Below are 13,354 nucleotides of genomic sequence, written 5' to 3'. Positions count from 1 at the left end.
AATTCCCATGAGACGCAAATCAGCGAGCTCTCTCAGAGGCCAAAATCCTGCAAAAACCTTTCAAAGCAAACTTAGCAGATGAAGTTTATGACCAAGCAATGTTTCGAGATAAACAGCCTAAAGAAGGAGACAAAATGTGCGCCTCGCGTTGCAAGAAATACAAAAACATCACCGGCAATAACATTTGCAAGGACGGTAACTATTGTCGATCGGAAATGCTAGAGGGATTAAGAGTTCTCTTTCTTTTTCTGTCTGGCGGGGAAGTTAATTTAAAGCTTCAGTGGGACTAGGCAGAAAAGATAGGGCTTGTCTAACGCTACATGGCAGGCAGCTTAGGACTGCTTTGCTAAGTTATGCTCGATTCTCTTCCTCTGGAAAAAAGAAATTGCCTTGAAACACGTGAACGTTCCAACTTGATCTGAGCATCTAAGCTAGCCTTGTGTTACAACGGAGAATGAAAGACATCTCTTTTTTGGAGCAGCAGTCGACTGCAAATAGCTGGGGTCTTTTTGACACAGAGAGAAAGTGTTCCTACCCAATATTTACACGAAGCAAATGGAGCACACAGCCTGATATCGAAATAAACAGAGATAAACAGGCTTCACTAACACTTTGTTTTTCGAGTCAGAGGTGGACACATGTTATGCCGAAACACACTTGTTTACAAATACTTTTAAAGATACTGAATGTCGGCAACAATGAAACGACACAAAGGAGGAATAATGCGATTTTACTCAGCCAAGGTCGACTACGGACTTTGATTCACAAGCTCCAAAAAGAGTAAAAGATGGCCTTTTCCCCCCAAGCTTGTTTTTCACGGCCACTATTCCCCTTGGTGCCTGGGAACACGCAACAGGCGGCACATGCCTCCACAATCGAAACAGGAACAGAAGTGAAATAGAAGAATTAGCAGCAAGGTGACTTACCGAATAGCCTTTTCCCGAAAGCGACTGAGCAGAACTCTGTGGGAAGGAATGGGATGTTGGAGTAAGTAACAGAAGAACTTGTGCATAATGCCACAAAGGGAGTGGGGGGGGGGGGGAGAGAGGTGAAGTTTCCCTCTTACATGCAATAGCAAAAGTGCTGCTTCCCATATAATTCTTATCAAGATGCAAAAGTGGTGCTGGCCGTTGCTACGGCACCTTTAGGAACAAATGAGGATAACTGAATGTGCATCTCTGATTTGGAGACATAGGCAGGCTGAACGGGGGGGGGGGGGGATACAATTTTCTAAAGAAATAGACACAATAAAATAAACCCTTGAACACAAGAGGTCATGTGCAGCTGTTGTAGCCAGGGGTCCCCAACATTTTTGAGCCTGTGGGTACAGAATTCTGACACAGAGTGGTGGGCACAGCCACAAAATGGCTGCTATGGGAGGCAGAGCCAGCCACAAAATGGCTGCTATGGGAGGTGGAGCCAGCCACAAAATATCCTGGTGCTGTGGTATCAGCTGCTAGCAAAGCAATATATATTTTTAAATCTGAACCTCTGAACATCTGGAGAGTCACAGTTTCGCCATCCCTGTTCTATGGCATTGTTCTTATATTTTTCGTAATCTGCCTAGAGTCTCCAGCAGGTGATAAAGAGAGCTAGTCAAATTAAAAGTCCAGAAAAAAAGAAGGCTTCGACCAGTTGGCTATCCAAATGTCTCTCTTTTTTAAACTGTTATTTCAAAAAATGATTTTTTTACTGCTTTGAGTCTCCAGCAGGCTACAAATAAAGAAACGGACATTTTCTCTCACCCTCTGCAAAACCATTTTTCTGGCTAATTAGAATATAAAAAGCAACACAGTCATACCTATGCCCCCCCCAAAAGGCAAGATATAAGTACTTTAATACAGAAAGGCACTTCCTAATCCAGTACTGTCTCTCTTGATGGACAGTTCTTCTCCAAAGTCTTTTGTCGCTCTGCTACCTGATATTCTTTAACTAAAGAAGCCAGAAACTGGACCTGATATCTTCTCAGCGGTGGCCAAACTGTGGCTCTCCAGATGTTGACAGACATCCTTGGACTTCTGGAGAGCCACATTTTGGCCACTCCATTCCAGTTGCTTCTACAGTTATGCACATCTCTTTGTTGAAGCTCTTTCCAAATTATGATCCTTGTAGGACCAACTGTACTGAGTGTACACCATGCTGGCTAACAAGACCCTCCCAGTTATCTATTTGCTTCACGCTGGGACTCAAGGCGAATTAGACTGTTCTGACGCGGTTGACTTCTTAGTATCAGTTCCAGGAGGCAGAGGCAGAAACGGGGGAGGCTTTGGCTTCTGGGGGCTCATTTGCAAGATGTTCTTCCAAGAACATCTGATGGGATACTATGGTAACATGAAAGCTGGGCCAGAGGACCACTGTTTTGACTCAGACGGTTCTTATGTTCCATCATGTGAACCTCTGCTTGCAACCCAAAGTAAATAGCAGTTCTGTGAGGACAATGCCCAAACCCTGCACGTGGATGAACTGCATCTGTGCTCACAGCCCCAAACTTTCAGCATCCCCCAGGCTTTGTCTCCCTTCTCGTCTAGCAGATGGAGATATCCGGAAAATGTTAACCCTTATAAAGATTAGTACCCTGAAGCAGACATTTTTTATTTGTTTGTCTTTACTGTATCCACTTTATGGTGTAGAACTATTAGCAGAGAGCAGGAAACTGATGGCAAAAGAAATACCACGTCAACATGGTTTATTGCTGGCTGGGCCCCTTTAAAGCTATTAAAGCAAACGGTTGGCTCCGAGATATGGCCATACAAGGTCCATTCTGGGGCTATTTACAGATCAACCATTAATGCATGTTTCCCACTGCCTCCGTCCTGAGTCTGCCTGACAGTGTGGCAACGATCCAAATGTTTATTGATCTTGTCATATTCACCTTGTTGGAACGGACATGGTTTCCTGTCATGCAAAGAAGAGGAACTGCAATCTCTCTGGCACATGATAGATGCTTGTTGATGAGGACAAGCCAGTGAGATTAAAGAGGGAGTCCGCTAAGGCAAGGAGCTCTTTATTGTCTTTTGATTGCCACTCAACCTGGAAACACAGGTTGAATAGATTGGCTGCGCCTGAAACACGAGCCTTTTTCAGGTGTCACATCTGCACATACCAAGATGCCAACAACTGCCAACAACAGCTCCGACACATGCTGCAAAACCCTCTGGATTTTTCAGGGTTCTGACTGACACGTACTGCAAAGGTATGTGCATGCGAAACACATGTTGCCCAATTCAGATGACATGTTGACCATGTGGAACCGGAGCATTGTAGGTAGTGTATGGCCCTGATACCTGCTGGACTCCAAGTACATGAAGAAATAACATTCAAAGGAAGGGGAAAGCAGCGTGCTGCACATGTTCCTCTGGCCTAAGAAGTATCGTGAGGATTTTGGAAACCTAGATCAGCTATGAAACAAACATCCTGTTATCTCTGCTCAGGCTGCCTATCAGTAATTCCAGTGATCATTCTTCCCCAGGAAACCCTCCAACATTTCAAGGCCTAGAAGCTCCACACCAAGCCTGCATCCATGGTTCCAGAACGGGGACCACCTTTGGGGTTCTCATGCAGCCACAAAGTGGCCACCACAAAGTGGCTACCTTAGTTCAAGATCTGGGGATGGGGCCTGAAAAGGACCAAGACAACCGTGGGGTAGAACGACACAGAGTTCACCCTCCAAAACATCAAATGTCTTCAGAAGACCAGCTCTCTCTAGCCTGGAGATAAGATGTAATTCCAGGGGATCCTCAGGGCCCAACTGGAGGTCTATAACTGTCAGTTGTAGATTGGGGTTGCTGTAATGCTGCTGTGATACAACCGTTAAACCTTCGCTGTGGCATTAGCCCATCGCACAAACAAGGAGCCATCTCCAGAAAATGGCTGCCTTCCATTCATTGCCCGGGGCAGAAGAAAGAGAGCTCTCCAGTTTTGTGGAGTGATTCCTTCTACACAGATCAGTAACCGGAAGAGAGAGGCACAAGTAAGGTAAAAAAAAAAAATCTCAAAGGTGACAGGAGGTATCTACCCCACCCCACCCCACCTCCTGGTGTGGGTATTCCAACACTCACAAAACACAAAACCTATATGAATAAGGGCAGCAATTTTCACGTGGGCCTTTGTGCAAACTTGAATGTGTTCTTCAAAGCAGAGCCAGCGCAACTTCCCACCGCATGAGAACAGAAGCAATCGCAGGACTTGTCGGCAGCAAAAAGGAAACTCAAAGTTTTGTTGCAGTGATATCTCTTGCTCTGAACAGTAAAGGAACAGTTGCTCTGTGTAGGAACTCAGGTGGCTTAAAAGGGCTTATAAAGTCTCCAGGCACAAACCTTGCTTGGTTTTAAGCCATACCTTTTATTCCTTTTCTGTTCTGGACCCCCCCAAGGACCTTTGCCGGTCAAAGCCGGCTGACAGTACTGGGACCGATGGAGCAGTGAGCCGAGCTTCAGAAATTCATGCGTATTCCCAAAAGTAAGTTCCAGCCAAGTCAGCTCAATTTAGGGTTGCCAACCTCCAGGTGATGTGAAAGGTTTCAAAAAGGGCTGTGCAAAATGGGTAACGCGCATTAAGTAATGTGACCATAGGTAGAAATATTTACGGGATCACACTATGACGGTTACATCAGGCGGTAAATATAGCAACCGACGTAGCTCCCCTGAAACAATGTGAAGTGAAAGTAATGACCGAATAACAATTTCTATGAAAAACAAACTGGAGAGATACAAAAAGAAACACAGCAGATTAACAATGCAGACACAATATGAGGACATAGTAAAGCAGGGGTAGTCAAACTGCGGCATGTCCATGGACTACAATTCCCAGGAGCCCCTTCCAGTGTGTGCTGGCAGGGGCTCATGGGAATTGTAGTCCATGGACATCTGGAGGGCCGCAGTTTGACTACCCCTGCAGTAAAGTTTGATCAACTCCCTCCCTCCCAGAAATCCATCAATGCGTTCTGCTCCTGGACCTGTTTGTACTGTTGTATTGTTACCACTGTTACAATTATCAGTTAATAGTATTAATGTTATGGTTATTTATATGTTATGGATTGTTTCCTGTATAGTTTCTACATACTATGTAAACTGTCCTAAGCCTCAGGGGAGGGCAGTATATTGAATGAATGAATGAATGAATGAATGAATGAATGTTATTTTCACTTCACATTGTTTTGGGGGAGCTCTTATCGGTTATTATATTTATTGCCCGGTATAACAGTTGGGCCTCTTGTGGCGCAGAGTGGTAAGGCAGCCATCTGAAAGCTTTGCCCATGAGGCTGGGGGTTCGATCCCAGCAGCCGGCTCAAGGTTGACTCAGCCTTCCATCCTTCCGAGGTCGGTAAAATGAGTACCCGGCTTGCTGGGGGGTAAACGGTAATGACTGGGGAAGGCACTGGCAAACCACCCCGTATTGAGTCTGCCATGAAAACGCTAGAGGGCGTCACCCCAAGGGTCAGACATGACTCGGTGCTTGCACAGGGGATACCTTTACCTGTACCTTTTTATAACAGTTGGATTGCGATCCCATAAGGGTCACTTTATTTAATATGTGTGAGCCTATTTCACACAGCCCTGGATTCAGCTGGGGAGAGGAGGGGTTCAGTTCTTTCTCCTATTTTTCCTTGAGATTTTCCCCCTCACTTCCTACTTGCCCCTTTTAACTCCATATGCCGGGCATTGAACCTGGGACCGCCCTCGTGTGAGGTCGAGGCTGCAATGTTGAATTATTGCCTTCCCTACCCTTATCTATGATCTGGGTCCACAACACTGGGAAAGAAGTCCCAATTATTCAAAGGGAATGTTTCTTCCCATGCTAGCGCTACAATGCTTTGATGTGTTAAGGAACTTGGATGTCCATCTTGCTCAGTATTGCCTGCTCTGGCTGGTAGCTGCTCTCAGAGGTCTCTGGTGGAGAAAGGTCTTTCCCAGAACCGGAGTACCTTTCACTAGAGATGCTCCACATCAAACTGGGGGTTCTACATGCTCAAAGCTCCTCTACTGAGCTTCACTGCCCTTCTTCCAGGTACGTTGTATGAACTTCAGAATATGCCTTCCAGGGAGTCTAGCCATTAGCTCAGGGCTCTCCTCTGACTGGCAGCTCCTCTTCAGGCAAAGGAAGGCCTTTCCTGACACCTGCTACCTGAGGCCCTTTCGCAAGTAGGTGCTTTAGTACGGAGGTACAAGCCCTCTCACAGTCCCTCTTTAGACTGACCGCACGAAGCAGCCTCATGCCCAGTCGGAAAATCAATCTGGCCTGATCAGTTTCATCTAAGTCTGACTGGCAGAAGCACTCCAGGGTCTCAAACAGAGATCTTTCCCATCACCTACTACCTGATCCTTTAATAAGTGGAGATGCCGGGGATTGAGCCGGGGACTGCCTGCATGCAAAGCAGAGGATCTACCGTTGAGCCACAGCCTCTCCCTTCCTTACAAACATTACTGGGGAACATGTAACTAGGATACAAGAAAAGCAGGCCATTTCAGGAATGAATGAACGGAGACTTGGACACTCTTGTCAAAAACACTGGTCATATTCCTTTCTGGACCACAGCAATTATTTTATTGCTACCGGCAAGACCTCCAGTATCTGAGAATGGTTATCGAAAAGACTGAGAGCCATTTCTGTACACGATTAAACCACCACTACCCACTTGCCCAGAAGAAGGAGGAGGAGGAGGAGGAGTTGGTTCTTATATACCGTTTTTCTCTACCAGGAGACTCAAAGTAGTGTACAATCCCCTTCTTTTTCCTCTCTCTGCAACAGATACCCTGCAAGGTGGGTGAAAGCATTCCTAGGTCTCACTGGGCCTGTCGTGATACTGCCAATTTAGCTTCGTTTGCAGTGACAAATAGTGGCTTGTTTTTAACCGACACAATCATGGTTTGGTGAACGGCTTATGAAGTCTTCCATCCTTCCCATCACACTGTAAAGGAGATTGTGCTCTCTCTCTCTCTCTCTATGATAATATGAGGCTAGCCTGGACTATCCAAGTCAGGATAGAATCCTCTTATCTTTAGCAAATTCCAGTCAGCCGTGGTACTCAGACAAGGGTCTCAGGACTAATTGGAATTTGCCTCTTACCCCACAAGCCATAGTTCTAAAGCCTTAAGCCCCAGAATTGACGTATCTGCCAGGATTTGGAAAATAAACAGTTAAGGGGCAAAGCACTGCTTCAGCCTCTATTACCAAAAGGGTTCTTGGCTTCCCTGCTAGGGAAGGTACCAATTACCGCAGACTGTGATGGGCTGGCGCCTTCAGTACTACAGACATCTCTCCATAAAGGAACCAACAATTCTTTTCATGTAGGTATTCAGACAGGCCATTAGATGCCTTTTGGTAATTTTACCAACCTGGGCTGAATTTGAACCACTGACGTAAAAAGTTAAAAGGCTTCATTATCCCATTACTAAGGCCCTTGAGATATCCCTCCAGTCTGTAATTTTGTTGGTTTTATTTTTTTTTAATCTCTCCTCAATTCCTAAAAGAAACTCTCTCTGCTTGTAATTTGGAGGGGGGGAAAACATGCTGGCAGAGCTCAACTTGGACTGCAGGGGTTTCAAAGTGGATGTTTTATGAGCTACTATCACGAGTTATTTCGTTGGAAATAAGATGCAATAGGTGTTTTTGCATGCCGCCACCAGAGAGAAAGCAAAAGAAAAAAGCAGGAGGGCGATCAGATCCGGTAGGTAAAAGGAGGGGCCGACAGAAGAAATCTTCAGGCCCCCGTTCAGGTTCAATCTGTAGCACTGATCTCTTGTGAAGCTTTGGGGAAATTACTTCTGCCCCTTTTATCCATTGTCATCAACTGTAAATTCTTTAGGGCGGTCTCTTTAGAAGGAAATTGCAAGCTTTAAGAAACACAAGGTTACTGCCAAAAAACGGCAGGCCCGTGTCACATTCTCTGCATTTGTAATGTGCAGTGCAGCTTTCATGGTATCATGATGTCATGGAGATGAGTGTTTTTCAGTACCCATGACTGGCAGACAATCAAAGGGGAGTGAGATATGCTGTATCACAGATGGCAGGAATTTTACAATTGGAAACAGGGCTACTATTTTCTGTGGCAGACTTGTTTCATATAACATGTTGTTCTGCCTTTTGGGTGCTCGCTTGAATAATTTCGGGGAGCAAAGGTAGCAGGAACACATGCATCCCCAACAGAAAGTGTCTTATAAGACTAGGGTTACCAGGCCTGTAGGACTAGCTGGTGGGGAATGGGGGGAACTCACTGGGAGTGGGGAGGAAAGAACCAGGAAGTAAACATGATATCCCTGTGTCACTGGGAAGTGACGTAGCAAGTAGCAGATGTTGGGGGCGACATTCTGCTTTGTGGGCAAAACTCTATTGTAGAATTAGCTTCTTAACATAGAGTTTTGAAAGAAAAAAATATCCCACCTCCCTCACATCCTGACATCACTTCCGAGTGATGCAAGGACGTTGGGATTTTCCTAATTCTTTCCTTCTGTACTGGAGAAGCTCAAAACTGGATTTCCTGGCCCCAACTGGGGATGTACTACTTATGGATTTTTTTAAAGGTAGACGTCATGCCCCCACCCTCACTCAGAAACCATGCTGAGAAACATGGGTTGCTTTTTACAAGCATAACGATTCACCTTCCAAATGGAAAACCTGAAAGCTACCTTGCAAAGAATCCACTTTACTATTATGTGGAACGGTCAAAACTCTCTACAACACGGTGGACTTAGGGCTGGGGTAGAGAGAATTCTTGCTTCCTGCATTTTTTTTAAAGAATTATATTTTTATTGAAATTGTAAAGACAAAAAGCTAAACGTTCAAAACAAGGAAAAAATTAAAAGAGGAGAAAAGACAGTGGAACGTCCAAGTTTACTGCATTTCTGAACACAACTAGAAAGCTGAAACCAGGAGCAAGTAGACTCCCATGTGAATATACCCTTGTAAACCGAGTTGCTGACGACCCCATCATTCAGCATAAAGTTAATGTCAAAGTATATTTATCTTCCATCTCTGCCCTCCAAGCATGATGACATCTAGTCAAGGCTTGTAGGGATTAAGAAGCGACACTAAAACAGCTTACTCCTAAGGGTCTCCTTTCCATCAGTCACTTTTGCCTGCTCTGTCTGCCTCTTATGGCTGCCTCTAAAGCCTTTTCACCTCTAGGCCTTTTCAGATATACATTGGCAGCATGCCCTGGGTGTATCCCACCAAGAGCTGCAGCCCCAACAGAGTGGCCAGCCTCCCGGTTATTGCTGAAGTTCTCCCATTGTGACAACTGACTTCCAGGCAACAGAAATCACTTTACCTGGATAAAATGGCTGCTTTGGAAGGCAGTCCTTTTCAACCGTTTGACCATCGACAAGCCCCTGAAATAATTTTTCAGGCCTCAAGGAGCCCTGGAAGTGATGTCAGGTAGGCACACCTTAATGGCATGACCCCCCTGAAGTGGCGTGTCACTGTTAGTGACATCATCACCCACGTTAACAGGCAGGCTCAAGGAGGACTGAGTGGGGGGGAGAGACAGGAAGAGGTTTAAGGCAGGAGTAGGCAGGAAGGCTCATCACCTCCCAGGCACAGAAACCATCAGAGAACTCACTCACGCTTGTAGACAAATTGGAGCGCGTCCAAAGGAGGGCAACAAGGATGGTGAGGGGTTTTGAGACCAAGATGTATAAGGAAAGGTTGGGGGAGCTTGGTCTGTTTAGCCTGGAGAGGAGATCTGATCACCATCTTCAAGTATTTAAAAGGCTGCCATGTAGAGGATGGAGCAGAGTTGTTCTCTCTTGCCTCAGAGGGATGGACCAGAACCAGTGGGATGAAATTAACTCAAAAGAAATTCCGTCTAAACATCCAGCAGTTCCTGACAGTTAGAGCGGTTCCTCAGTGGAACAGGCTTCCTTGGGATGTGGTGGGTTCTTCAACTTTGGAAATTTTTAAACAGAGGCTGGATAGCCATCTGACGGAGAGGCTGATTCTGTGAAGGATCAAGGGGGTGGCAGGTTATAGTGGATGAGCGATAGGGTTGTGAGTGTCCTGCACAGTGCAGGGGGTTGGACTAGATGACCCAGGAGGTCCCTTCCAACTCTACGATTCTATGAGTCCATTAAGGGAGGAAGGGAAAGGCTATGGATCCTATTTGGAGCCCCCATGGACCACTGGGGGTCCGTGGAACCTTGGTTGGGAATCCCTGCTCTATGGCATTAAAATCCTTCTGCAAACCCCCCCACTCTCATTAGGTTCTACTCCCCAGATCTCCAGGTATTTCCCAGCTCAGAACGGGCAATCCTAAAACCCAAGGACCTTGAGGAGGAGCTGTGATCTAGCAGTTATCTGCTTTGCATGAAGCAAAGACAAGGTTCAGTCAATGACTCTAATCTCCAGTTACCTTTTCCTAGCAAGTGTCAGGAAAGACCTGATTCTGCCTAGGAACTTGGAATGTCACTGCCAGCCACACAATACTATGCTGGCTGGACCAGTGATACAGCCAAGGGAGCCTCATATGTTTTCAGCTAATTACAGCTCCCAATGAGCCAATAAGCTTGTCTGCAAATGTATTTTCACATTTGTGTTTTTATACTTCTAAAAGAGCACAACATCTCATAGAAACGTGCTAGGTTGTGCCTAATAAGGTCATGTGAGAAGGGATCTTGATTTTAATTTTCTTTCCTGTCTCCCCTCACAACCCGTTTCTTCCTCACAGTCTCACTTTGAACATCTTTCCCCCTACTTCCGTGTTCCTCACTCAAGTCTGAACTACAATCTTCTAGGGGAAGAAATAGCTTCCTCTAAGCCTTTCCTTTAAAAAGAAAAAGAAAACAACACATCAATTTATGAAATTTGTACCTTGCCTTTCAGTCACACAATCCCTGAGGTGGCTAATAAGAAATAGAGTCAATAAATGTTTTTTTTTCCAAAAACAATGTACAAAAATCAACATCCACCCACCAAAAGACACAATACCGAAGAGGAACAGACAGTGTTGTTTCTTCCAAATATGACACTCAAAGGAAGATAGAGATAGGGGAAACAAATCACAGAGGCATTTACCTCAGATGCTGGGAATAAAATGATCAAAACCGAGAAAACGGCAAGAAACATGAGACAGAACCTGCATGCAGGGGGACAATTGTAGAGGCAGATTCAGAGAGGACTACCCAGAAGAAAGCTAAGGAATAGCTTTCATAAGCAGACTTGAGGGCAGGGACACGTGGGAGACATGTGACACTGGAAATATCACTTCCAGGTACAATCTGGAAGTCACAATGGGAATCTCTGGGAATTGCTGGAAACTCAATGGTAAAGCCATCGAGTTTCTAGAGATTCCTAGAGTTGCCCACTGTCACTGCCGGGTAGTATCCAGAAGTATTATTCTGGCAGCAACTCCTCCCCCCTCCCCCCAAAAAAAACTGTGTAGGGAGCTAATCATGAGCAGCATTAAAGAGAAACAAGTATTTATTCCACTGAAAAAAGCACCGCTTGGACTGTCCGTCTCAGGTGCCCAAATGGTTTTGTTTGGCTCTCAGCCATCTGTGCCAGCATGAAGGCAGCGCCACATGATAAACCATTGGTATGAATGGCGCCCTACTGAGATCTAGGAAGGCCATGTTTGCCTCTGCAATTTTTCAGGTTGCTTAAACCTTCAGTTGTGGTTTTTAAACTGTTTTCAATTCTCTTAATTTTATATATGTTAAATGTATTGGTTTGATTGAATTTAATATTGTGTAAACAGCCCCGAGATGGTATTACTGAGTGGGGCGGTATCTAAATCTCCAAATAAATAAATAAATCACTGCTGTGATTGGCATTATCAGAACAGGGCCAGACCCAGAAACTAAAGCCATATAATACTCCCTCACCCCTACAGATCATCCAAAACATCCAATATTTGAATTTTCCAGAACTCTTTTCCTGCTGGCTTTTTTCTCAAGGCAGAGGTAGCTGTTCCTATAATCATTCTCTAGCTCCTTCGGTAGATGACCAGCCTATTGGTCCTGCCATCTTGGAAATATTTGCCCACTCTTGTCCAGAGATTAGTGTGCCACAAAAGTTAGGTGAGCCTCATTTGGATTGTGTGTGCATGTGACAAAGGAGGTTAGATGTTTGTTGCTCTCATTATAGGTTTCTTAGATGATATGGTGAGTCTCTTTTGGAAACAGGATATCAGATTCGATGGATTCTTACTGTAATGCAGCAGATTTCGGTGGGTTCTTATGGTGAACACTGAGAAGGAGCTAAGCTATGACACTTCAGATTTCCATAGGAAGTTAGGTTTTGGGTACCGGGGACATGTTCCATCCTGTGACCCCAGTTAGAATGGCCAGTTTCCAAGTGGATCTCCAAACTACAATGAGCTGCTCTCCTGGAAATGGTAGCTTTGGGTGACTGACACTATGGCAATCAGATCTCTGCTCTCCCCTCAAACCTTTAGAAATTCCCCGAGCCAAAGCTTTCTGGTGCTGGTGCTTACACTGTGAAGTGCAAGCGATCCATCTTTCTTTGACATGCTCTAGAAGCAAGCAATAGATGCAGGGATGGTCAAACTGCGGCTCTCTGGATGTCCATGGACTATAGTTCCCATGAGCCCCTGCCAGCACTGGGAATTGTAGTCCATGGACATCTGAACAGCCATAGTTTGTCCGCCCCTGCAAACAGAGTATCAACAGCAGGATAATGAGTAAAGGACAGCCAGGTGCCTGATAAAGCAGCAGTTACAGATGTGGTCTTCTCATGAGTAACTTAGGGATGCTTCTCTTGTATCCAGGCACTGCCAAAGAGGATTTCCATCTGTGCCATAAAACGGGCTGAACACTAATCCGTTAATATTTCTTCCCAGTGGCCTTTGTCACCTGCGCTTTCTGCCCCCTCCAGATAAGATTTCCCCCCTCTTCCTCCCCCCAGATAACATTTTAAAAGCCACTTTGTTCAACCAGCAGGAAGAGCGCCTGAATGAAGGGAGAGAAAAGGCCCTAAAATTGACTCGCTAGAAGCTGACGTAATTATTTCTTTGGACATTAAATCAACCCACCCCCACCGCTTAAAAATAAAAAATCTCGGAAGTGGCCAGCCCCTCTTCACAACATATTTCCTAATCAGCTGGTATTTATGGTTGATATTTTATATTTCCAATTCCCCCCTCAGGGCTCAGGAGAACGGCCACACACCTGCCAACCTTTTTCGGCAGGGCCCATAATTGCCAATTTGCTCTTTGCCTTAGTATATCACTCAATTTAGCCCTTGCTGTGCCCTGCATACATCCTCATTCATCTAGATGCCCCCATGACAATTAGAGTGTTAGCTTCAGCTAACTAGGGCAGCTATTCTACCGGAGCCGGGAGACCATTATTAGTCTATTTTCCCATCTTGGGGGCGACAAAATTGAGAATCCATGACAATT

General features: G+C 45.3%; 1 protein-coding gene across 27 annotated transcripts in view; it reads right to left on the bottom strand.

Moving 5' to 3' along the window:
* Positions 1 to 13,354, bottom strand: part of FBRSL1 (fibrosin like 1) — a 668,249-nt gene that overhangs the window by 380,871 nt on the left and 274,024 nt on the right. For 24 of the 27 annotated variants that reach the window (XM_077309268.1, XM_077309269.1, XM_077309248.1 and 21 more), the window contains one exon: positions 927 to 962. The exons of the other annotated variants lie outside the window; for them this stretch is intronic. In XM_077309268.1, coding sequence (XP_077165383.1) covers positions 927 to 962 — 36 coding nt within the window. The remainder of the gene's footprint in view (positions 1 to 926; positions 963 to 13,354) is intronic. 27 annotated transcript variants of the gene reach the window in all.

The sequence above is a fragment of the Paroedura picta genome, chromosome 13, assembly GCF_049243985.1.
Source record: "Paroedura picta isolate Pp20150507F chromosome 13, Ppicta_v3.0, whole genome shotgun sequence".
Taxonomy (NCBI): Eukaryota; Metazoa; Chordata; class Lepidosauria; order Squamata; family Gekkonidae; genus Paroedura; species Paroedura picta.
This window is presented reverse-complemented; position numbering and strand designations above follow the sequence as displayed.